The following is a 27,091-nucleotide window of genomic DNA, read 5'->3' as shown; positions in this document are numbered from 1 at the left end:
CTGTATTCCGAGCATACGCTGGAGTCAAGCCCACTCAAGGCAACTACAAGAAGCAGTTTTGTCGGCCTGGAACAGGCATCAATCAGTGCTAGACAGAAGAATAAGGATCTCGGCAAGTCTGAAAGATTCCCTGTCATGGTGCCATCTCGGAAAAGACTTTAGGAAGGAGTGCCATGGGATCTATTCCCTTTCATCAGGATTACCAACGATGCCAGCCTCGTAAGCTGGGAAGCAGAAGTGTAAGGTCAGTACCTTCACGGTACATGGATCCCGGAAGACCAAGGAAGGTCACTACAGGGAGTTAAAGCCACAGTGATATTGGTGGCCCCCTTTGGCACAAGAGAAGTTGGTTCCAGTTCTTACGCCACATGGCCCTGGAAGATCCAGTTCCCCTACCACACAGATACGACCTGCTGTCTCAGGGTCCCCTTTGACATCAGGACGCCTGCTTTCTACAACTAGCAGCCTGGATCCTGAGAGGCAGATACTGAGCTCCAAGGGGCTTTCACAGAAGGTAATAACTATGCAAGCAAGCAGGAAACTGGTAGCGTCAATCATCTATTACAAAGTGTGGAAAAAAATTCTCACTTATCAGAGAATCCATAGCAAAGTCATCCTGTCCGGATATCCCTAAGGTCCTGACGTTCCTCCAGATGGGATTCGATATTGGTTTGAAACCCAGCACGTTAAAGGTTCAGATCTCGGCCTTAACGCATTTCTAGACTACCTTTGAGTCTGTGGTGACCATAATGTATAGGGGGCTTTGGGGGACATTATACTGTGTACTAGATGGTGGCCCGATTCTAACGCATCGGGTATTCTGGAATATGTATGTATGTATATAGCAGCCACATAGTATATAGCACAGGCCACGTACCAAACAGTATATAACATTGCCCACGTAGTATTGCTCAAGTAGTATATAGCAGGCACGTAGTATATAGCAGCCACGTAGTATATAACACTGCCCAGGTAATATATAGCACAGCTCACGCAGTATCTTAACACTCGCCACGTAGTATATAGCAGCCACACAGTATATAACACAGCCCACGTAGTATATAGCAGTGTGGGCACCATATCCCAGTTAAAAAAAAAAGATTAAAGTAAAAAATAGTTATATACTCGCCCTCCGGCGTCTAGCGAAGCTGTGTCGATGCGCGCGCGGCTGCCGCCAGCTTCCGTTCCCAGGATGCATTGCAAAATTACCCATATGACTTAGCGGTCTCGCGAGACCGATGAGTTTTCTGGGTAATTTTGCAATGCATCTCTGGGAACGGAAGCTGGCGGCAGCCGCGCACGCGTGCCTCGGCGGATGACGGAAGGTCAGAATAGCAGGTTTTTTTTTATTATTTTTAACATTAGATCTTTTTACTATTGATGCTGCATAGGCACAAAGGCTGAGGTAGCGGTCCTGCTGTGGGTTGTTGCCCTCCTACGGCCCCCGCCACGTCTCCTGGTGTACTGGCCTGTCTCCTGGTAGTGCCTCCGGACACGACGCTGACAGACACAGCAGACCTTCTTGCCACAGCTCGCATTGATGTGCCATCCTGGATGAGCTGCACTACCTGAGCCAGTTGTGTGGGTTGTAGAGTACGTCTCATGCTACCACCAGTGTGAAAGCACAACCAACATTCAAAAGTGACCATAACATCAGCCAGAAAGCATTGGTACTGAGATGTGGTCCCCACCTGCAGAACCACTCCTTTATTGAGTGTGTCTTGATAATTGCCAATCATTTCCATCTGTTGTCTATTCCATTTGCACAACAGCATGTAAAATTGTTGCTTCCTAAGTGGACAGTTTGATTTCACAGACGTTTGATTTACTTGGTGTTATATTCTGTTATTTAAGTGTTACCTTTATTTTTTTGAGCAGTGTACATCACTGGTGGGGTCACATACATCACTGGGGGCTATATACATCAGAGGTTAGGGAATATACAGCACTGGGGGGGATATACAGCACTGGGGAATATACATATCACTTGGGGGCACGCCCTGGGGGAGGGGGGATATACCGCACTGGGGGAGGCAGGCACATAGATCACCAGGGGGTCATAGAGATCACCAGGGAGTGGCATGAAGATCAGAGGGGGGGCACATAGCTGGAGGAGAGATCACAGGGCACAGAGAACACATGGAAGCACAAATCACAGGGGGTACATAGCAGGGGGGCACATAGATCACGGGGGCACAAATCTGGGAGCCATAGAGATCAAGGGGGAGCACATATCACAGGGGGGTATATAGCTGGAGGGCACAGAAATCACAGGGGGAACAGATCACGGGGGTGGCAGAAAGATCACAGGAAGGGGGGAACAGATCACAGGGCACATAGCTGAGGGTCACAGAAATCACAGGGGGCACATGGCTGGGGGCGCAGGGATCACGGGGATATATAGCTATGGGGCACAAAACTGGGGCCACAGAGATCGAATGGGGGCACATAGCTGGGAGACACAGATTACAGGGGGCCATATAGTTGGGGGGCACAGAGATCATATTGGGGCACATAACTGAGGGGCGGAGATCACCTGCAGAAAGGTACAGAGCTGCGGACACAGATCGCTCTGGACTCTCTGGCAGCAGCCACAGTTTCTGTGACTTGGATCTGGTAATTAAAATATAGGCTGTCGGACAATAAAACACTCAAAAATGCTGGTTCAAATTGGCACCAAAATTGCATCAAATAAGAGGGAAAAGGCATAAAAACAGCAAATATGCAATAATCTGAGAAAGTTGTTATTGTGTAGTTTTATGTGTACACCTGCAGAAAACAAAAAAAAAAACAGTATATCTGCAATGTGTGAACATGGCTTTAAAGGAAAGCCGGTCACCCCCAAAATCGAAGGTGAGCTAAGCCCACCGGCATCAGGGGCTTATCTACAGCATTCTGTAAGACTGCCGTCACACTAGCAGTATTTCGTCAGTATTTTACATCAGTATTTGCAAGCCAAAACCAGGAGTGGGTGATAAATACAGAAGTGGTGCATATGTTTCTATTATACTTTTCCTCTGATTGTTCCACTCTTGGTTTTGGCTTACAAATACTGATGTAAAATACTGACCAAATACTGCTAGTGTGACGGCAGCTTAATGCTGTAGATAAGCCCCCGATGTATCGTGAAAGATGAGAAAAAGAGGTTAGAATATACTTACCCAGGGGCGGTCCGGTCCAGGGCCTCCCATCTTCTTACGATGACGTCCTCTTGTATTCATGCTGTGGCTCCGACGCAGGAGTACTTTGTCTTGTTGAGGGCAGAGCAAAGTACTGCAGTGCGCAGGCGCTGGGCCTCTCTGACCTTTCCCGGCGCCTGCGCACTGCAATACTTTGCTCTGCCCTCAACAGGGCAGACAAAGTACGCCTGCGCCGGAGCCACAGCGTGAATACAAGAAGAGGACGTCATCGTAAGACTATGGGAGGCCCCAGACCGCGACTCCCATCGTACCGGACCACAGCGGGACTGCCCCTGGGTGAGTATAATATAACCTCTTTTTCTCATCTTTCAGGATACATCGGGGGCTTATCTACAGCATTACAGAATGCTGTAGATAAGCCCCCTGATGCCGGTGGGCTTAGCTCACCTTCGATTTTGTGGGTGACAGGTTTCCTTTAACCTCAAAATAATCTTTATGTATATAGCGCCAACATATTCCGCAGCGCTTTACAGTTTAACAGTTTCAAACAACAGTCATAGGTAACAACGTTAACAATACAATAATAAAGCGAAGTAAGATGACCCTGCTCGTGAGAGCTTACAATCATGAGGTGGGGGAGATACAAACCACAGGTGTATATTTACAATGATGTATTTACAATCATGGTCCAGCCATCTTCAGGGGGTGGGGGGTAAATGGAAATAGTGAATGGGCTACACACACAAACATAAAATGACTTTGATTAGTGAACGTGATAGGCCGCTCTGAACAAATGTGTTTTGTGCGAGCGCCTAAAACTATGCAAGTTATGGATGGTCCTAATATCTTGGGGTAGAACATTCCAGAGGATTGGCGCAGCGCGGGAGAAGTCTTGGAGTCGGGAGTGGGAGGTACGGATTAGTGCAGAGGTTAGTTGAAAGTCATTTGCAGAGCGCAGCGGTCGGCTAGGCCGATAGACCAAAATGAGGGAGATGTAAGGGGGTGCCGCACTGTGGAGAGCTTTGTGGGTGAGAACAAGTACTTTGAATTTTATCCTGTAATGAATGAGCAGCCAGTGTAATGACTGGCGAAGAGCGGATGCATCTGAGTAACGATTAGCCAGATGGACGACCCTGGCTGCTGCATTAAGGATAGACTGGAGAGGGGAAAGTCGAGTAAGGGGGAGGCCAATTAATAGAGCATTGCAGTAGTCCAGGCGGGAGTGGATTAGGGCGACAGGCTATATTCACACTTTGCGGATTTTGCTGCGGATCCGCAGCGGATTTGACCGCTGCGGATCCGCAGCAGTTTCCCATGAGTTTACATTTCAATGTAAACCTATGGGAAACAAAAAACGCTGTGCACATGCTGCAGAAAAATCCGCGCGGAAACGCTGCGGATTACATTCCGCAGCATGTCACTTCTTTTCTGCGGATTTTCAGCTGCTCCAATAGAAAACTGCAGTTGAAAATCCGCAGAAGAAAACGCAGTAAAAACCGCGATAAATCCGCAGTAAAAACCGCGATGGGTTTTCACTGCGGATTTTGCAATTCCGCTGCAGAAAAATCCGCAGTGGAATCTGCAAAGTGTGCACATAGCCTTAGGGTTTTTGTTTCCATGGTGAGAAAAGGGCGGATTCTAGAGATGTTCTTTAGGTGTAAGCGGCACAAGGGGGCAAGAGATTGTATGTGGGAGGTGAAGGAGAAATCGGAGTCAAACATAACACCCAGACAGCGTGCCTGCTGCCGGGGTGTTGTTATGGTGCCACCCACGGAGAGGGAAATGTCAGATTTAGGGAGGTTAGTAGAAGGCGGGAGCAGAAGAAGTTCAGTTTTAGAGAGGTTGAGTTTCAGATAGAGAGCGGACATGATGTTGGAGACTGCAGACAGTGGCTTTCTGTAATACAGCTGGGGTAAGGTCAGGGGATGACGTGTATAGTTGTGTGTCATCAGCATAAAGATGGTACTGAAAGCCAAATCTGCTGATAGTCTGTCCAACTGGGGCGGTGTAGAGGGAGAAGAGAACGGGGCCAAGGACTGAGCCCTGAGGTACCCCAACAGTGAGAGGAAGAGGAGATGAAGTGGGGCCAGAGAACAGAACACTGAAGGAGCGGTCAGAAAGGTAGGAGAACCAGGAGAGAGCAGTGTCCTTAATGCCTAGTGACTGGAGCCTGGAGAGTAGGAGAGGGTGATCAACAGTGTCGAAAGCTGCAGAAACATAGTAACATAGTTAGTAAGGCCGAAAAAAGACATTTGTCCATCCAGTTCAGCCTATATTCCATCATAATAAATACCCAGATCTACGTCCTTCTACAGAACCTAATAATTGTATGATACAATATTGTTCTGCTCCAGGAAGACATCCAGGCCTCTCTTGAACCCCTCGACTGAGTTCGCCATCACCACCTCCTCAGGCAAGCAATTCCAGATTCTCACTGCCCTAACAGTAAAGAATCCTCTTCTGTGTTGGTGGAAAAACCTTCTCTCCTCCAGACGCAAAGAATGCCCCCTTGTGCCCGTCACCTTCCTTGGTATAAACAGATCCTCAGCGAGATATTTGTATTGTCCCCTTATATACTTATACATGGTTATTAGATCGCCCCTCAGTCGTCTTTTTTCTAGACTAAATAATCCTAATTTCGCTAATCTATCTGGGTATTGTAGTTCTCCCATCCCCTTTATTAATTTTGTTGCCCTCCTTTGTACTCTCTCTAGTTCCATTATATCCTTCCTGAGCATCGGTGCCCAAAACTGGACACAGTACTCCATGTGCGGTCTAACTAGGGATTTGTACAGAGGCAGTATAATGCTCTCATCATGTGTATCCAGACCTCTTTTAATGCACCCCATGATCCTGTTTGCCTTGGCAGCTGCTGCCTGGCACTGGCTGCTCCAGGTAAGTTTATCATTAACTAGGATCCCCAAGTCCTTCTCCCTGTCAGATTTACCCAGTGGTTTCCCATTCAGTGTGTAATGGTGATATTGATTCCCTCTTCCCATGTGTATAACCTTACATTTATCATTGTTAAACCTCATCTGCCACCTTTCAGCCCAAGTTTCCAACTTATCCAGATCCATCTGTAGCAGAATACTATCTTCTCTTGTATTAACTGCTTTACATAGTTTTGTATCATCTGCAAATATCGATATTTTACTGTGTAAACCTTCTACCAGATCATTAATGAATATGTTGAAGAGAACAGGTCCCAATACTGACCCCTGCGGTACCCCACTGGTCACAGCGACCCAGTTAGAGACTATACCATTTATAACCACCCTCTGCTTTCTATCACTAAGCCAGTTACTAACCCATTTACACACATTTTCCCCCAGACCAAGCATTCTCATTTTGTGTACCAACCTCTTGTGCGGCACGGTATCAAACGCTTTGGAAAAATCGAGATATACCACGTCCAATGACTCACCGTGGTCCAGCCTATAGCTTACCTCTTCATAAAAACTGATTAGATTGGTTTGACAGGAGCGATTTCTCATAAACCCATGCTGAAACGTCAAGGAGAATGAGCAGAGAGTGATCACAGTTACATTTTGCTGTCAGAAGGTCATTGGTCACCTTGATGAGTGCAGTTTCTGTCGAATGTAGGGGGCGGAAACCGGACTGTGAAGGGTCTAGGAGGGAATGAGTGGAGAGGTAACGGGTAAGGCGGGAGTATATCAGGCGCTCCAAGAGTTTTGAGATGAAGGGGAGATTGGAGACCGGTCTGTAGTTTGGATGGGTCGAGGGTGGGTTTCTTTAGTAATGGAGTAATGATAGAGTGTTTGAAGGAGGGGAAAATGCCAGAGGAGAGGGAGAGATTAAAGATTGCAGTTAGGTGAGTTGTGACAACTGGAGAGAGACTGGAGGAGGTGTGAGGGAATGGGGTCGGTGGAGCATGTAGTCGGACAAGAAGACGAGCTTGGAGACTTCTTCTTCTGTAATGGGATCAAATGTGGAGAGTGAGCCAGGGCTGTTTTACTCTGTGTTTGGAGGTTCTGAGGGCGAGGGGAGCTACTTGGTCAAGGGTGCTTCTAAGAGTGTCATTGAAGTGATGTACAGCCATATCAGGACAGAAAAAAGAGGAGATTGAGGACAGTGATGAGTGTAGGGAGTCTGAAAGTGTATGAGGGTTAATGGCATGTAGATTTCTGAATGTGTGGTAGGTAGGAGAGTGCTGGGGTGGGCGAGGAATTGTGAGTGTGAAGGATAGAAAGTTGTGGTCAGAGAGGAAAAGCGGTGAGTTATCTAGGTAGCAGATTGAACAGAGCCAGACAAAGACCAGGTCAAGGGTGTTACCGTCTTTGTGTGTTTCAGAGGTCGAGAGCTGTGAGAGGCCTAGAGAAGTGGTTAGTGATAGAAGCTGGGATGCAGATGTAGAAGTGGGGCTGTTGAAGCTTCCCAGCATAAGGGTTGGCAGTTCTGAGGACACGAAGTGCGGCAGCCAGGCGGAGAAGTTGTCCACGAAGTGGGTGGGTATGCCTGGGGGCAGGTATATGACCGCTACTGAGGGAGAGGGGACGAAAGAGCCTGATGGTGTGGACCTCGAAAGAAGGGAATGAGAGTGATGGAACTGGGGGTATAACCTGGAACTGTTGAGGGAGGATCTAAAGTGATCCTTCACTGACTCAGTGATTTCCAAATTAATCTAAAGGGCGTTGCCGGCAACTGAAAATGACCAGACGGAGACTCGTGCCTCTGTGTGGGGGATCGAGCAGATCTCTGGGCCCCCGTTTTATTGTCTGACTTTTCATAGTCATAGAAATTATACTTCAACCAATCAGCATAAGAACACGTTCACAGTTCTTAACCTATAAGAATACAGGAAAAACTTAACCCATGAGGATACAGGAAAAATGGGAACTACAGATATGGTCATGTCTTTTTGGCATAGAAAAACATATTAACAGATGCCTCAGTCTTGTATAGCGATACCCCCACGAGTCTCTTATCTGGCTCGGCTCCAATTAGAACACTCAAGGTCTTTATACCAATTATGAACCATAGACTAGCTGAATAACAAAATATTATCTTCGTGAGAAACAGGACAGTTAGTTCATAGCAGCTGTAACCTTCTAAGTAAATAACAGAATTTATCTTTAACCAACAACAAAATGGAGTCAAAGCACAAAATGGAGAATCTTTCATAATTTGTTCCTTCACATTCCCCCCTAGATAAATTTTGTTAATTAATGTCCAGCATCAGAGGTACTATCCCAAGCTATAAGCTCGAGGGGTACTGGTCTTCACATGACTGGTGCCATGTTACCAGCCATGGCTGTTGCGGCGTACCCGTCCCCCCTGTATACTAGAATTTATGAATAACAATTGTTGATAACAGTGGTGGGGATCTTTTGAAGATAGCCAAGCGCTTGGCTTCAACATCTTCATCAGGTAACTTTGTGAAATCGGTGTAGAGAAAAGCAGGCGTGGCAACGCTTTTGGTTTCATCATTAGTTGTCTTAGTGCAGAATTTCCTAATACATACAGAAATACACCAAAGAACAAGTTTTAGTATTACATATATGACAAGGATAAAGGCAGTGACATGTAACAAACTTTGCAAGAATCCAGCTATCCAGCCGCAAGTCCCTCAAACCAATTGGCTGGATTAAGAAAGGAGAAGGTGTCTGCCCACCAACTGTCCTTATTACGGTCATTGTCTTTATCATATTAATCTCTGAGTCTTTGAATATCTTCTAACTTATGTGAATACTGGCAGCCATCTTAAATACAGTTAAATTTGCATTACCCTCACCTACTGTATCCTCACCCATCCCTTGTAGATTGTGAGCCCTCGCGGGCAGGGTCCTCTCTCCTCCTGTACCAGTTGTGACTTGTATTTTTCAAGATTATTGTACTTGTTTTATTATGTATACCCCTCCTCACATGTAAAGCGCCATGGAATAAATGGCGCTATAATAATAAATAATAATAATAATAATAATAATAATAATAATAATTAGCAAACATAAGGGGAAAAACGAATTGTTTCACAGCATAAGAATATATAAAAGTACAAAAGAGTATAAAGATATATATTTTCAACTTGACAATCCCCCCTAAACACTAAGTTTTTCCCTAAAAAGAAAGTTCCTTCGAGACTGTCCATGTGATGGGGAAAGGGAGGTGGATTTCTTCATCCAGACACCTCAGAAGCTCTCCCCTTGTGAGAGGCCTCCAGGCAGCTGAACCCTTCACTAGCTTCACATGGAGTTCTCCCGCTGTCCCTAAACTAAATCTCTTAGCATCATCTGAGAGTAAAGGGTATTGTCTAACTTCTTGAGGGCGACGTACTTGGGGATCTCCCCTGGATCAGTGCCATCATACTCTGGTGAGTCTACTTCTTGGTTGAGGAAGGTGCCAGTCGGAGTTGCCTCAGTGATAACCTTTTTATACAGGGGAATAACACAACAGGATTATCGATCCAACTACAAGAAGGGCAATCAGTACCAGACAAGCTTGTTGAAAGAATCCTTTGAGCCCACCCAACCAGCCGGAAAAGAAAGATGTGTCTACTCCAACATTAGTTTTTAATTCTGCTGCTAACCCATTTATCTTTTTAAGGGCTATCATGGTCTTTCCATTTACCCCAGAGTTCTGAGGGATATAGGTACAACATTCCTCTCCCACCATCCCACAGACTCCTCCTTCCTCAGCTAAGATCATATCAAGGGCTAGTCGGTTTTGGAGGGTCATTCTAGTGTTAGGGCTCAACTCCTCAACTATACCTTGGAAAGCATCACAGGTAAAATTGACAAACCTTTGTTCACTGTAATATATGTAATTGATCCCATCAACATTTTTATTAATCTGCACTTGTGGATTAATAAAGCAAAGCTAGCATAGATCTGGTTCTGGGCTTTAAATTGGTCAGGCAACCCCCTTGGCACTCCAATGCCATCGACATATATCAATGGATCTTCTTCATAACTCATGTGGAGCTGATCAAGACTTCTCCTCTTTCTGGTATAGTCATCAGGTGTCTCCGGATCCCAAGGTAAAATCTTGAACTGCATAGCTAATTTAACAAGGGTGCATTGACCTGTCCAGGCATTAGGCAACCTAGGACGGAGCTTACCATCTCCACATAACCAATAAATGTCGTACATATACTGTGTATGATTAGCTAGCAAGTCAGTATCCAGGGAATTGTTCTCTTTACAGAAACCTGTCTCGAAGACCCCTACTGGTGTACCTGTAGTGTCGTGGGAATTATAACAGGTATAATTATCAGCTAATACGGTTATCCCTCCTGGGACCTTTAGTTTAGGTGCTTCATGAATTAGTGGGACATAATCTGAGCAATCAGTGGGCTTTAAACCCTTCAACAGATTCATAACACAGGCAGTGGTATTAAGTATATCCAATATATCCCCAAATTTGATCATCTGGATAATCTGTGGCCCTAACCAATTTATCCCACATTTGTGTAATCATAGGGTAAATGAAAATAGAACTGACAATTTTATTGGCTATACCCATCTGTACTATTTATTTTTCATGATATTGTACAAACTTATTATTCAAGGATGTTGGAGAATTTAGGCTGTCCCATTCGGTTATCAATATTATTATATGGAAATACGAAAAACCAAAACATTATGTCCCCTTATTTGCAACTAGTCTGTTTGACCAGCTTGCAGTGCGATACGTGGATCCACGTCGGCCTTCCTTCCAGCTTTACTGACATAGGAATAATGAGGAGGACTTGGTAGGGACCATCATACAAGGGTTCTAGTCCGTGTTTTCTGACATAGCTTTTCACGACCATAAAACCACCAGGCTTCAAATTGTGACAAGTGTCGGTTTCTGCTGAATCTGGAAGGGAAGAAGAAACTAAAACATGGGTGTTAGCAACATTTTTACTAAGATGAATAACATATTGAACAGCACGGACATTTTCTTCTGATAACTACTGAGACTGAAATTTGCAACTGGGGGCCTAGCACCAAACAATATCTCATTAGGGGACAGGCCATGTTTTGCAATAGGGGTAGTACGAATGTGTAAGAGCCCTGGCCATGGAGCCGTAGTCTCCTGCATCATTTTGGTCAATTGTCCCTTCAGTGTGCCTTTCAGCCTCTTAATTTTCCTACTAGATTGTGGATGGTACGGAGTATAGAGGGCTACAGTGGATCCAAGCATTGTCAGAACCTCCTGATACACATGAGAAGAAAAGTCCGGGCCTTGGTCACTTTCAACAACTTCTGGAACACCATATCTGCATATAACTTCCATCACCAGTTTCTTTGCTGTGATCTTTGCAGTCACGTTGGTAACGGGGAATGCTTCTGGCCAACTGGAGAACATATCGACAACCATCAGACAATATTCATACCTTCCAGACTTAGGCAACGTGAGGTCCACCTGGAGCCTTTGGAAAGGATAGTCTGGCTTAGCAAGGTGCTTCGGGGTTACACGTTGAAGTTGACCGGGATTGCAGGTCTGACAGATACCTCGATGTGTGGGCCCATGCGCCCACGTGGCAATAGCAGGGTACATCCGCTTAGGGAGACACACAAGTTGGTCCTTTATCCAGCGACCATTGTCCATACGTGCTCCATCAGCTTTCCACTGCTTCACTTCTTCCTTTGGAGACATTCTCTGCATCGTCATTAAGCGGTCTCGCGGGGTCCGGCAGAAAACCTCAGTCTGGCATAGATCATCAGGTTCCTGTAGAGTCAGGGTTTCTTGTAACTGTTTACGCTGAGAGCGTGTGGTCACCATAGCTGGTATGGTCAGTTCAACGGGTAGGAGAGCAGCGGCTTTTGCTTGCATATCCGCAAAGGTGTTACCAACAGTCTGTGGCCTGTTCCATAGTACCATGCTCCTTAACTTTGATAATGGCCACCTGGGTAGGTAATTTGATTGAGTCCATGAGGGCTTTAACAGCTTCAACATTCTTCACTGAGTCCCGGCGGTAGTAACAAACCCTCGATTGGTCCATAGGGCTCCAAAATCATGAGCAATACCAAATGCATACTGTGAGTCCGTATATATTAGCCCGCCTGTCTTTGGCCAAAGTACATGCAGTAGACAGATCCTGAAGTTCTGCTTCTTGTCCTGACAGGGAGGGAGGGAGTGCAGCTCCGAGCAATACAGTATCTTCCGTGGTAACAGCTTATCCGGTGTGGAATCTGCCAAAATCATCAGCATATCTTGAACAGTCTTTCAGGGCCTTGTAGAGAGGTAGCATTATGCGGGATGTGTCCGGTATCCACTGACAACAATAAATACATAGTCCAAGGAAACGCTGGAGCTCAGTCTCATCCTTTGTAGCTGACGGCTATTTTTCTTTCTTCTGTGAGGTGTCTGGCACCCTGAAGGAGACAGTGACCCAAAAATATCACTTGACCAAGGCAGAACCGAAGTTTCTAGGCCGAAACCCGACAGTTCAGATCTGCCAGATACTTGTGAAAACTAACAGTGGCAACAATGGCTTCCTGCTCTGTCTGTGCACACAACAAAAGATCAGCCACATGCTGAAGCAACATGACATAGGGATATTCTAACTGACAGGGTTAAAGACACTCGCCCATATTTTTTTTGCAAACTGATTGGGACTGTTTTGGGCCCCTTGTGGCATAACTGTCCACATCAATTGTCGTCCCTGATAAGTGAATGCAAACGAACTGGCAATCTGGGTGTAATGGAATGCTGAAGAAGGCATTGGCGAGGTCGATAACTGAACCAAGCAGCATCCTGAGATATCTGGGACAAGAGTATATGGATTAGGCACTACTGGAGTTTCTAGAACAGTAGCTGCATTAACTGCCCGTAGGTCTTGTACCAGCCGATACACAGGGGGTTGGCCGGGTGGGGTCTTTTTCTTAACGGGAAACAAGGGCGTGTTACATGGAGAAACACAGGGTACCAGGGCACCATTATCGAATAACGTTTGTATTTGCCCCTTGAGGCCCCGCTCCTGATCATGTTTCAAAGGGTACTGATGGACTTTGGGAAAAGGGGGCACCAGGTTTGAGAAACACTTTTACTGGTTTTACAGGTATTATTGGGGTGAATCTGGGCCTATCAGGGCCATCATAACCGTGGGAAGGGCATGTAAGATACACATCTCATTATACTCATCTGCATAGGGGTTATATAACATAAATACCATTTGACCATCATCTTGGCTCACCAACTCTCTAGGTCTGCTCAGGTGCACTTATACATCCATCATATTGTCTTTGTCTGAGAATTAACATGGCGAGGGAGATTTCCAGACACAGGGTTAAAATAGATATTGGAGCGTAAGACTGGATTTGTGTAAGGGAGGGGGGGCTGGAGCTGAAATCTTCTGCTTGGGCCACTGATAAGGAACCGAGCTGGGAGCTGTGTCCTTGCAGCTGGGGCGGGACGACTAGAGAGCGAGTAAAGATCGCTGCAGCTGCTGATACAGAATGGGTTAAGTTCTTCTGGAAACTTTGTACTACTTTTAATGCATCGTCCGGAGTGGAATTCTCGATGTCAGGTCTAACTGACATTATTGAAACAGGAACACATGGGCTACTTGCACAGTGAACAAGTCTGTAAGAACATGTTCACACACCACCAAGAAACCTGAAGACACAAAAGAGAATGGTAAAACCAAAAACACTCAGTTTGAAAAAATGTTTGCAGTAATCCGCAAGTGCTAGTAAAAGATGTAAATAACAGGGTATTTGGTTGATACGTTTTTTGCAAAAAATGTATACTAAGCTGCTCTACCAATCTTCACGGTATACCCATATCAGAGCAGTCCTAACTAATGTATGCAATCCCTATCTGATGTATTTAAAAACCTGATCATCTGTATATTACCTGTGTGAACAGGGTTCAGAGAGGAAAAATCCATGTGTGCATACAGGGCAGAACAGCTTTTGTGCAGCTAGCCCAAGAGGAGTGGTGGAACTCCCCAGTCTTGTAGACACAAGAGAACAATCATGGAAACAGGAACACATGGGCTACTTGCACAGTGAACAAGTCTGTAAGAACATGTTCACACACCACCAAGAAACCTGAAGACACAAAAGAGAATGGTAAAACCAAAAACACTCAGTTTGAAAAAATGTTTGCAGTAATCCGCAAGTGCTAGTAAAAGATGTAAATAACAGGGTATTTGGTTGATACGTTTTTTGCAAAAAATGTATACTAAGCTGCTCTACCAATCTTCACGGTATACCCATATCAGAGCAGTCCTAACTAATGTATGCAATCCCTATCTGATGTATTTAAAAACCTGATCATCTGTATATTACCTGTGTGAACAGGGTTCAGAGAGGAAAAATCCATGTGTGCATACAGGGCAGAACAGCTTTTGTGCAGCTAGCCCAAGAGGAGTGGTGGAACTCCCCAGTCTTGTAGACACAAGAGAACAATCATGGAAACAGGAACACATAGGCTACTTGCACAGTGAACAAGTCTGTAAGAACATGTTCACACACCACCAAGAAACCTGAAGACACAAAAGAGAATGGTAAAACCAAAAACACTCAGTTTGAAAAAATGTTTGCAGTAATCCGCAAGTGCTAGTAAAAGATGTAAATAACAGGGTATTTGGTTGATACGTTTTTTGCAAAAAATGTATAATAAGCTGCTCTACCAATCTTCACGGTATACCCATATCAGAGCAGTCCTAACTAATGTATGCAATCCCTATCTGATGTATTTAAAAACCTGATCATCTGTATATTACCTGTGTGAACAGGGTTCAGAGAGGAAAAATCCATGTGTGCATACAGGGCAGAACAGCTTTTGTGCAGCTAGCCCAAGAGGAGTGGTGGAACTCCCCAGTCTTGTAGACACAAGAGAACAATCATGGAAACAGGAACACATAACTGACATTATTGCCTCTTTCAATTCAGATTTAAAACTTGGACATCAAAGCTACCACAAAAACGTGTGAATGGGCTTTATTATACAGTGAAAACCCCAGATCTTTAAACACTACCATAAGACGCCCATAGAACTTCTCGGCAGTCTAGGATATATTGGTGCCTTGGGGTTAAGGGGCACAAAGCTTACAGTTGGGAGAAGAGACTTAATTTCCTGGGGAGGGACCATATTACCTAACAGGGAGCCCCCCTGTACCAAATTTCTTATTGTTTGTTTTCCCAACACATTAATCTCAGTCACTTTCTCAGTTCCTTCCTGCACCACAAACATCCAGTTGGTTTTTTTTTGTCATAGTAATAGACAACTTTCCTTTTTCTTTTTTTTTTTTTTTTTTCAACGTAACAAAAACAGATCCGAATTCACTTTCTCTGTTAATCCTTAATTTGCTATATATCAACCACTCAACTTGAAGCAGGTGAATCTTTTACCAATCTTTCAATCACTTACACTGATAACCAAACAATCTCTTACATGTTTTCTTCTAAAATAGGCACAATTCTTTCACTTTCAAATTCCAACTTGAACTTACGATATTTCTTTCTAATTCAATACAACATTGTACTATTGCACATACTACACAACACAAGGATAGAAAATTCCGAGAGGATGCAGCGACTCGCCCCCTCCATACCAGAAACACAGATAAGAACATCACAGCATTCCTCAACACAAAAGAAAGCAATAGCGCAGATGTTTGACCCCTCCCATCCCAAATTTCACACAGAAACAGAATACAGCAGTTCTCAGACTTAATTAATTTCTACAAAACCTTCATTACACAATTCATATGAAAAACCAGACCACCTTAGAAAAACCAATGATTGAGAATATTTTCCCCATCTTTGGGCTAACAATATCAGATTCAACACACAAATTCAAAGTCTTCTCTTACTTCCATGGAAACATGATTCTCCTTTAGAGCTAAATATCCTTACTTTGTCGTGCATAGTACCAGAGCGGCCGTATATAGTCTATTCCACTAGGTTTACCTGTCCCCCACTGGGACAACCCAAAAACGCGGTACTCAGTGAAAGGAGGAGGGCGTCTTAGACATCCCTCCGAATACCTCTGGATATATATATTGTATACTTCTATATATTCCTGAGTTACGTATCCTACCCAATCTTCGATCACCTCACCGCGCCTGATTCTAACAATGATCAGGAATTCAGGATATTTTGACTATAAAGAGAATTACATGATTGGTCAATCCGGGGTGTCCGTCCCTTATGAGGTACGGTTCGAGCACTGGGCTCCCAACGGAACTACACCTCTATATGATTCCACCCAAAAATCACCCACCATCGGGGACAAACCTCAGATCCTCCTTGCAGCAACAAACACAGGAAAACCACACCAAACGGTCAGTCTGGACAGTATAACTGCCAACTTACCGTGGTTGTTGTGGGGGATGATCAGTCCCAATTTTCCAGTGCCTGTGTCCGCTTTGAGAGTCCTTTGTCTTGTTGTCCTCCGGGGGGCAGAGGCATTCTAGTTGGGCCCCACGTTTTCGGGCGCCAAGCTGTTGAGGGAGGATCTAAAGTGATCCTTCACGGTTGACTCAGTGATTTCCAAATTAATCTAAAGGGTGTTGCCGGCAACTGAAAATGACCAGACGGAGACTCGTGCCTCTGTGTGGGGGATCGAGCAGATCTCTGGGCCCCCGTTTTATTGTCTGACTTTTCATAGTCATAGAAATTATACTTCAACCAATCAGCATAAGAACACGTTCACAGTTCTTAACCTATAAGAATACAGGAAAAACTTAACCCATGAGGATACAGGAAAAATGGGAACTACAGATATGGTCATGTCTTTTTGGCATAGAAAAACATATTAACAGATTCCTCAGTCTTGTATAGCGATACCCCCACGAGTCTCTTATCTGGCTCGGCTCCAATTAGAACACTCAAGGTCTTTATACCAATTATGAACCATAGACTAGCTGAATAACAAAATGTTATCTTCGTGAGAAACAGGACAGAATTACTTCATAGCAGCAGTAACCTTCTACCTAAGTAAATAACAGAATTTATCTTTAACCAACAACAAAATGGAGTCAAAGCACAAAATGGAGAATCTTTCATAATTTGTTCCTTCACAGAACGTGCATTGTGGGGACAAGAGTATGCCGACTCCACCGACCGATTGCCGACTCTCGGGGAATGAGAGAATTGTAAGCCACCATGGGAAATGGCAGCAGGGGACACAGTGTCAGAGTCCTGGATCCAGGTTTCAGTTAGTACCAACAGATTCAGAGAGTTGTTCACAAAGTAGTTGTGCAGGAAAGGAAGCTTGTTACATACAGACCGTGGATTCCAAAGGGCACAATTGAAAAAGAGAGATGAGGGAATGCAAGTAATATTAATAAGGTTAGCATGGTTTTGATATGAGGTAGGGTAGCGGTTGGGGGATGAGGGAGATGTCCCCCGAAATCAGTAGGAGTAAGAAGATAAAAAGCAAGTAGTTTTTGGAAGTGTATGAATTTTTTTTTGTGCAGTGTGTTTGGGCAAGATGGGCTGAGGTTTTTCAGGAAGGTGAGAAGTGCATGGGAGCTGTACATGGGAGAGGGAAAGAGTGAGGAGCTGATGTATACGAGTCTTGATGGAGGGGGGATTGGGCGGTGAAAGTGGATTGCAAGGGAACATAAGAGGATAGGAATAAAGCACATGGATAGAGGGGAGTACAGAGTGTGGGTTACCTGACTCCTGCCCTGACTAACTGCCATGGAATAACTGCTGTATCATGATGCTTAGCTTCTGTGATGCGTGCACCCCCAATGACCTGTATATCCGTCAAAGGTCAGGTGCCGGAGCCTGCACCTTTTCTGGCACATGACAGCTGATCTGATCAGCTGTCATGTGCCCCTAACAGCTGCAGGTGGAATTGCAATCCACCCATGGCTGTTAACTAGTTAATTGGCGCTGTCAATCTGACAGCGGCATTTAATTTGTGCAATCTGGATATGCATCGTAGATCCGCCCTTTGGTGCCGTGGTCACATGACCGTAGGACCCCGATGGATTGGCAGGAGACCCCTGAGGTTGTCATTGCACAACTGCTATGACTGTCGCACAGTGATCGGCGCTCATAGTAGATGAGCATTTTAGCTACACACAGCTAACACAAGCAATCAGATGATCGCAGCTTTTAGTCTCACATGGAGACTATTGAAACGAGAAAAAAAAGTTTTTACAAATATTATACAATAAGTTCAAATCATCCCCCTTTTGCCCCATCCAAAATAAAACAATGAAAAAAAACACATTTGGTATTGCCGTGTTTAGAAATGCCTGATCAAGACATAAAAAAAATTGTATCTATGCAAAATGGTATCAATAAAAACGTCATCTTGGCGCGAAAAAAAAAAATAGGCCCTCATCCAAACAAATTTTGAAAAAAATTTTTCACCACTTAAATAAAAAAGAACCTAGGCATGTTTGGTGTCTATGAACTCGTACTGACTGTCTGTCCGCAGTCTCCAACATCATGTCCGCTCTCTATCTGAAACTCAACCTCTCCAAAACTGAACTTCTCCTGCTCCCGCCATCTACTAACCTCCCTAAATCTGACATTTCCCTCTCCGTGGGTGGCACCATAATAACACCCCGGCAGCAGGCGCGCTGTCTGGGTGTTATGTTTGACTCCGATTTCTCCTTCACCTCCCATATACAATCTCTTGCCCGCTCGTGCTGCTTACACCTAAAGAACATCTCTAGAATCCGCCCTTTTCTCACCATGGAGACAGCTAAAACCCTCACTGTCGCCCTGATCCACTCCCGCCTGGACTACTGTAACGCTCTATTAATTGGCCTCCCCCTTACTCGACTTTCCCCTCTCCAGTCCATCCTTAATGCAGCAGCCAGGGTCGTCCATCTGGCTAATCGTTACTCGGACGCGTCCGCTCTTCGCCAGTCGTTACAATGGCTGCCCATTCATTACAGGATACAATTCAAAGTACTTGTTCTCACCCACAAAGCTCTCCACAGTGCGGCACCCCCTTACATCTCCTCCCTCATTTCTGTCTATCAGCCTAAAGGCCCCTTCACATTAAGCGACGCTGCAGCGATACCGACAACGATCCGGATCGCTGCAGCGTTGCTGTTTGGTCGCTGGAGAGCTGTCACACAGAGAGCTGTCACACAGACCGCTCTCCAGCGACCAACGATGCCGGTAACCAGGGTAAACATCGGGTAACTAAGCGCAGGGCCGCGCTTAGTAACCCGATGTTTACCCTGGTTACCATCCTAAAAGTAAAAAAACCAAACAGTACATACTTACCTAACGCTGTCTGTCCTCCAGCGCTGTGCTCTGCACTCCTCCTGTACTGTCTGTGTGAGCACAGCGGCCGGAAAGCAGAGCGGTGACGTCACCGCTCTGCTTTCCGGCTGACCGACGCTCACAGCCAGAGCAGGAGGAGAGCAGAGCACAGCGCCGGGGACAGACAGCGGTAGGTAAGTATGTACTGTTTGTTTTTTTACTTTTAGGATGGTAACCAGGGTAAACATCGGGTTACTAAGCGCGGCCCTGCGCTTAGTTACCCGATGTTTACCCTGGTTACCAGTGAAGACATCGCTGGATCGGTGTCACACACGCCGATCCAGCGATGTCTGCGGGAGATCCAGCGACGAAACAAAGTTCTGGACTTTGTTCAGCGACCAACGATCTCCCAGCAGGGGCCTGATCGTTGGTCGCTGTCACACATAACGATTTCATTAACGATATCGTTGCTACGTCACAAAATGCAACCATATCGTTAACAATATCGTTATGTGTGAAGGTACCTTAACACACCACTGCGCTCTGCAAATGACTTTCGATTAACCTCTGCACTAATCCGTACCTCCCACTCCCGACTCCAAGACTTCTCCCGTGCTGCGCCAATCCTCTGGAATGCTCTACCCCAAGATATTAGGACCATCCATAATTTGCATAGTTTTAGGCGCTCGCTCAAAACACATTTGTTCAGAGCGGCCTATCACGTTCACTAATCAAAGTCATTTTATGTTTGTGTGTGTAGCCCATTCACTATCCCCATCTATTCCCCAATCCCTGAAGATGGCTGGACCATGATTGTAAATACATCATTGTAAATACACACCTGTACTTTGCATCTCCCCCACCTCATTGTAGAATGTAAGCTCTCACGAGCAGGGTTGTCTTATTTTGCTTTAATTATTGTATTGTTAACGTTGTTACTTATGACGTTTGTGTTTGAAACTGTTAAACTGTAAAGCGCTGCGGAATATGTTGGCGCTATATAAAGATTATTATTATTATTAACCTAGCAAAAAAAGCAAACAAAAAACAACTGTGGGATTGTACTTTTGCAATTTCACCGCACTTGGAATTTTTTTCTCGTTTTCCAGTACACGACATGCTAAAACCAATGATGGTCAAACGTAAAACTCGTCCTGCAAAAACCAAGCCTCACATGGAAATATTGAAGGAAAAATAAAAAAGAGTTAGGGCTCTAAGGGGTTAAAGACACCAAGCCAGATGTCATATAGTGAAGCTTAAAGTACCATTACACTAAACGACTTACCAACGATCACGACCAGCGATACGACCTGGCCGTGATTGTTGGTAAGTCGTTGTGTGGTCGCTGGGGAGCTGTCACACAGACCGCTCTCTCCAGCAACCAACGATCAGGGGAACAACTTCGGCATCGTTGAAACTGTCTTCAACGATGCCAAAGTCCCCGGGTAACCAGGGAAAAACATCGGGTTACTAAGTGCAGGGCCGCGCTTAGTAACCCGATATTTACCCTGGTTACCATTGTAAAAGTTAAAAAAAAAAAACAGTACATACTCACATTCTGATGTCTGTCACGTCCCCGCCGTCAGCTTCCCTGCACTGACTGTCAGTGCCGGCCGTAAAGCAGAGCAGAGTGGTGACGTCACCGCTGTGCTTTATGGCCGGCACTGACAGTCAGTGCAGGGAAGCTGACGCCGGGGGATGTGACAGACATCAGAATGTCAGTATGTACTGTTTTTTTTTTTTTACTTTTACAATGGTAACCAGGGTAAATATCGGGTTACTAAGCGCGGCCCTGCACTTAGTAACCCGATGTTTACCCTGGTTACAAGTGAACACATCGCTGGAGCGACGTCACACACGCCGATCCAGCGATGACAGCGGGTGATCAGCGACCAAAAAAAGGTCCTGATCATTCCCCAAGGATCTCCCAGCAGGGGCCTGATCGTTGGTCGCCGTCACACATAACGAGCTCGTTAGCGGGATCGTTGCTACGTCACAAAAAGCGTGATGTTGCAACGATATCGTTATGTGTGAAGGTACCTTTAGAGAAAGAGGAGAAAGTTCTGGCGGCTCCGACTGTGAAGGAACAAACCCTAAATCCACAGGTACCAACTAGAGATGAGCAGACAGACAGAGGACGCGGCAGCGGGGACGGCGGAAGGGCAGAGATCCGTGGCCTCCGGTCCGGTACCACCGGGGTCCCATGAACCCATCCGCTCATCTCCGGTCCCCACTGTCCCGGATACAGCGGACAGTCCCGGATTGGGGTCTACACCCCGCAGTGTCAGGCTTCTGCTGAGGGGAGAAAGGAACCGTACACGGGTGGCCCCGCAGGTTAGTCTGCAGCCATGGCCGCTCTGCGGGCGGGACCGAGCTCTCCCCAGTGCTGACGGCCAGTGCCAGCTGCAGCAGCTCCACATGAACCCTCCACACGTCTCCTGGCAGCACGTGTGACCCGGAAGCACTGCCGTCCGCCGCGGGATCCCGGAAGCTGCGCGCTGTGGGCGTTCTTTCTTCAGCCATCTTGGACCCGAGCTCCTCACACAGTGAGTGTCTCTTTTGCATCCAAATCCATCCTCGCCGTTCTGCAAGTAATTCCCCGTCTCTGAGCGTCCGTGGCGGGGGCCGGGTGCAGTGTGAAGGGCGCGGGGTGTCTGGGCCTAGGCTGACCGCAGGAAGGCCGGGGAAGTAACGAGGGGAGCGCTGGGTCACGGTGCCTGCTCCGGGGTTCCAGGACTGGTGTGCGGCCCCCGGGACCTGCTCTCACATCGCCCTGTGCAGGCATGGTGCCAGGAGCCGTCCCGGGCCGCTAGCAGTGCGCTGCGGAGCATGGCCCCACAGCCGTAGTGAGGGAAGTGTCCCTGTGACCGCTGGTGTGTGAGCTTCCCCCATAGTCAGTGTGTCTGGTCTGTTCCCACTGATACTGGACCTGTGGGCTCCTCTCTAGGAGAGAAGATCGGACACAGCAATGAACATGGCGCTAACAGGAGCAGTCAGGTCTCCACTACCTGTATCACAGTGCTAACACTCAGGCTTCATATCGTTCTATGGCAAAGTGCACACCGTGTTTGGGGTATAAGGGCACCTGCCAGGACCGAACCCCACATTCACAGAGGCCACTGATCTCAGCCACCCCATAGAGTAATATAGGAGGCTGTCAAATTTGGGTCAGGATACCCACAGCCGATCCATGGAGGTGTAAATCCATACTTACACTAATAAGCTTATGGGGAATTTTTAATTTTTTTTTACCTCTTTTAAACAAAAAGCTATGCAAGTCACGCAGTAGTGTAGGCCTTAATATATCTCGTTAACACCTTAAAGACTGATCTGAGTGTTCAGAAGTCAGATCCACTGTGCTCAGCTGCTCCCCAGGACAGCTGGGACAGCAACACCACACTGGGAGGTTTATGGTTACACCCATCATCAGTTTTCACCTTATCTAGAGTTACAGAAGTTGTCCAATTTTTAATAGAATATATATTTATCTATGTGTATATATATATATACTGCTTTGGCTTAAAAAGTAAACTTCCCCCACTGCCCGTCCTCAATGCAGCAGATAGATGGAGAGTGATCACAGGTTGCAGTGTCAGTGCAGCTCTCTATTTTCAAATACAGAAAGCTTATGGAGTAAAAATGCCACCATCCCTGGGTTCTGCATGAGTCCGCAGACTTGTGAATTTGTACAGCGCACACTGTCAGGATTCTCCCAATGCCGGCGGGAGACCGGGCGGTCATGTGACTGCAAGTACGCGATATGCATACTAACAGTAACATTTCCAACTGGATGTCTGCGGTGTCGCTCACTTTGCTTCTTTTGAGTGAGGCTGCGCATTTCTAGGCTGAACTCGTGATCACACAACTGCTGGCACTGGAGAATCCTGACAGTGTGTGATGTGAGGATTCATGAGTATAGGAGCTGCAGACTTTCATGCCAAACCTGAACAAGCCCTTTAAGGAGGCCATACTCCTCAGGTAACTGTCGGACGAACGTACCCTTGGCCAACGTTCCTGTATTTGTAGGTTTTTACTTGGCAGCTGCTTTGTGTGCTAATAAATCCGTTAAGAGTATCGTAATGGCATTGTCACTGTATGTGTTACTGGACTAAAGAGTTTTATTTCTTCCTTCATTTTAGAAATGCCTGGTGAAGCCACAGAAACTGTCCCTGTTGCGGAACAAGAACTCCACCAGCCACAAGCTGAGACGGGTAAGTGCATGAGCTCACGTTCTAGCTTATTTCCTCCTGTTCCTTCTTCATCAGCCACTCCCTCAGCCAGGCTATAATTTCTGACATGTTGGAGGCTTTGATCATTAAAGATCTGACTGCTGAGACAGCACTGATCTCTGAAGCAGAAGTTTAAAGTGCTCAGCTGAATGTTCTGTCCCTTAGAACTTAAGGCCATGGTCAGGGTTTGGTCAGTATTTTGCATCACTATTTAGGTCCAAACCAGGGGCAAAACAATCAAGAGAAAAAATATAATAGAAACATGTCACCACTTCTGCATTTTTCAGACAGTCCTGGTTTTGGCTTAGGCTTCTTTCACACTTGCGTCGGTACGTGGCTGTCGCGAACTGTCGGCGCGACGTACGTTGTGAAAATTCGGCACAACGTGGGCAGCGGATGCAGTTTTTCAACGCATCCGCTGACCATTCTAAAGTGCCGGGGAGGAGGGGGCGGAGTTCCAGCCGAGCATGCGCGTTAGGAAATGGCGGATGCGCCGTATGAAAAAAACGTTCCCTTGAACGTTTTTCCGTGATGACGGTCAGCCAAAACACGTCGGATCCCGTGCACGACGGACGCAACGTATGGCCATACGTCGCGATCCGTCTGCAACACAAGTCTATGGGCAAAAAGCGCATCCTGCGGGCAACTTTGCAGGATGCGTTTTTTGCACAGAACGACGCATTGCGACAGAGGCCAGACGACGCAAGTGTGAAAGAGGCCTTAGAGATACTGATGTCAAATGCTGACCAAATACTGAACATGGCCTAACTCACTTCTCCAAGGAAAGAGACAAGGAGCACCTATTCACAGAAAATACGCAAGACTGTGCACTCTGGTCAGTTCTTTGGAAACAGCTGAACTCCACAGACAAGGTGCACCGCTAAGCATTTCTGCCACGTCTTTCCTAGATCAGCCCCTGGAATCCCAGTACCCAAAGCTATGAATTTCAAGTTTTCTGAAATTGGATGTATGTTATAACTGGACAATTGGGGATGTAAAGTGCTGATGATGAATGATCAGAACCTGCAAATCCGGCCTGAGTACACACTGAACATGTGACAAAATGCCAATAATGCTTGCATTTCACTGGTCTGGTTAACACTGCACTTTGGCCAGGACACCTTTGATGTGCTTTTGTGTTTTAGGCTTGTATACTTCAGGAGTCATTTAATTTTTCAACTTGTTCTGTAGTAACTGATGTTTTACAGGTATCACCCACAAGTGTTGTATATACTCTCATATGATGGTCTATAAGAGCTACTTGCAGTTGTTGGCTTGTTTAATTAGGATTTATTACAGGAATAAATACGTTTTTTCTATGGTAGGACATTTATAGAACACTCATATTTCCACATTGTCTATACTTTTTACCTTTAAACTGTAAAGCGCTGCAGAATATGTTGGCGCTATATAAATAAAGATTATTATTATTATGTTGGGGAGTTTGCCTGTGGTACCAAGTCGTTGGCTAAAATCTATATGAGCAGAGGCCACGCTCCAGAATTCAGTTTGCATGGATCTCTTCAGTAAAGCTAACACAGAAGAGATAGATTGAGGAGTGATGCATCCTGTTTATTTGGCTCACTCTCCTTACATATTAGTGACCTTGTATTAGTTGGGGGGGGGGGGGATGTGTTGATGCATTTATCGTGTAGTGTTTTTTCCTATAAATCAACAGGATATGTAAAACTTAAAAAAAATGTAACATCTTATTAGAGAAAAGCCACTTATCGGTCACTTTGTTTCTGACACAGATCATTCACACTTAAAAACATCTATATCTGTCTACAAATCTGTCTGCAGTGAGGGATCAAATTCTACCTTCTGCCAATGTAACTGGAGAGGGAGGGGGAAAGCTGGAGAGGATCAAAAACCGAAAAGCACATGGAGAACCTGACCAGACTTCTAGTTCAGGGGTAGAACTGACAAGTGCCGGCACAAGCCCTATAATGGCCAATATTTGTGTTATCCATAAATGCACACACGGCTGCTCATCCTGGAAGTGCAGTTACAGTGTAAATCTGGCATTTTGGTGTTCATCCCTCACTGCAGTGAATTGTTTCTGAGCATGTTTGGTGGGGCCAGTGAATGGCCGGAATCTTGTTAGTTCACCCAGTGCTGCTATTCCAGTAACTTCTCCCTCAACCACTGGGGAGGCGGCTGCGCCTACAGAAGTGGCTGCAGGATGTCGGGATGAAAATCCCGTGTCTCAGAGCTCTGAGGTGGTGGCTAGTGAGACTAGTCAGACGGCAGGAGCCGCTCCTGAGCCTTCAGGTAGGTGGTCTATCCATAGGTAATGTGTTTGCTATGTGTCTTGTAAGCAATAACTTGTCACAGGCGGCATGTATCACTTATACAGATATTTGGTCTATTCACATAAGAGCACTGGACCCACCTGCAGTATTTATGTAGAAAAATAACACTTAAAGGGAACCCGTGACTTTGCGTAAACTATTCACCTGCGGGTAAATGGCATTACAATTCACCCTGGCCACGAAAGTAAAAATGAACTTCTTTCCTCCCTGGAGCTGCTGCCTTTGCCATGGGGACTTGCACAGAGCGGGTCCAGTCACCTTATCAGTGCTGAGAGAGCTGTCAAAGTGCCTGGGTGAGGGGTGCTGAGAGAGGTGCCTGTGACCCCCTCCCTGCACACCCCTGTTGCTGAAAGCTGGCAGCTCCTGGGAGGTAAAAAGTTAATTTTCTCCCGGCGGGCATGCTTTCATTCACGGGTGCTGCATTGTAATGCTATCTTCCTGCAGATTAACTCCATATCTGAGATTAATAGTGTTCCCTTTGAAGCATTGTGTTATCTGGCTACAAAACTTCACAAAGACCTCTGTTGTATGTATTTTACTCGCTTGTATAGCACCATTAAGGCCACAGGACTCTAACAAACTTAGTCTGTACTGTCCCCATTGGGGCTCACAATCTAAATTCCCTATCAGTATGTCTTGTGTGTTGGCGGAAACCCACGCAAACTTGCAAGTACCTTGCAGATGTGGTGACATTTGAACCCAAGACCCCAACGTGCCTAGGCTACAGCACTAACCACTGTGCTGCCCATATGGCAAGTTCATACATTTCTCGTTATTGCAATACATGATTCTCGGGTACTTTAGGTGCATTTGTGTAGTATGCATCCGATCTCCTCCGTCTTTACATGAGGTCACATAACTTTTTTCCTTCACTCCTCCCTTGTTTCCTGCTAATCTCCATTGTGGGAATGTGCTGAGTTGCAGCATTGGTCTGCTAATCAGTCTGTCACTGGCTTTCCACCGCCTTGATCTCATTTTCTGCTTGTTTGGTCTTTGCCATAGTTTGTTTCATTGCGTTAACTGATAAAATAGTTAGTGAGCAGTTCCTGAACAACTATTATTTAGATACATTTCTATACACACTCTTTTTCTGCTACCATCCCCTTTCTGTAGGCTACAAACCTAGTTGGCTTCAGCTTACATAGGGACAAAGTTTACTTGGCTGATTGTCTGAGGTCATGGCTGTACACCATAGGACTATCATAGTGATCGGGTATCTTGCCTTTAGCTGTATTAGCAACATGTTAGGTACTTCTAATGTTAAAGGAACTCTG

The 27,091-nt window shown here is 45.8% G+C and overlaps 1 protein-coding gene across 31 annotated transcripts in view; it reads left to right on the top strand.

The window, feature by feature from the left end:
- Nucleotides 1–21,735: 21,735 nt before the first annotated feature.
- The window catches only part of NACA (nascent polypeptide associated complex subunit alpha), a 46,467-nt gene continuing 41,111 nt past the window's right edge, over nt 21,736–27,091 (top strand). For 30 of the 31 annotated variants that reach the window (XM_069758494.1, XM_069758493.1, XM_069758489.1 and 27 more), the window contains exons 1-2: nt 21,736–21,819; nt 23,413–23,484. In XM_069758494.1, coding sequence (XP_069614595.1) covers nt 23,415–23,484 — 70 coding nt within the window. In that variant the 5' untranslated portion in view covers nt 21,736–21,819; nt 23,413–23,414. Of the gene's footprint in view, nt 21,820–21,845; nt 21,865–23,412; nt 23,485–27,091 lie in introns of those variants that run through there. The other variant, XM_069758463.1, reaches the window with a different exon arrangement.

This window comes from Ranitomeya imitator, chromosome 3, assembly GCF_032444005.1.
Source record: "Ranitomeya imitator isolate aRanImi1 chromosome 3, aRanImi1.pri, whole genome shotgun sequence".
NCBI classification, from domain to species: domain Eukaryota; kingdom Metazoa; phylum Chordata; class Amphibia; order Anura; family Dendrobatidae; genus Ranitomeya; species Ranitomeya imitator.
Note: the sequence above shows the minus strand (reverse complement) of the source record. Positions and strands in the feature narration are given on the sequence as shown.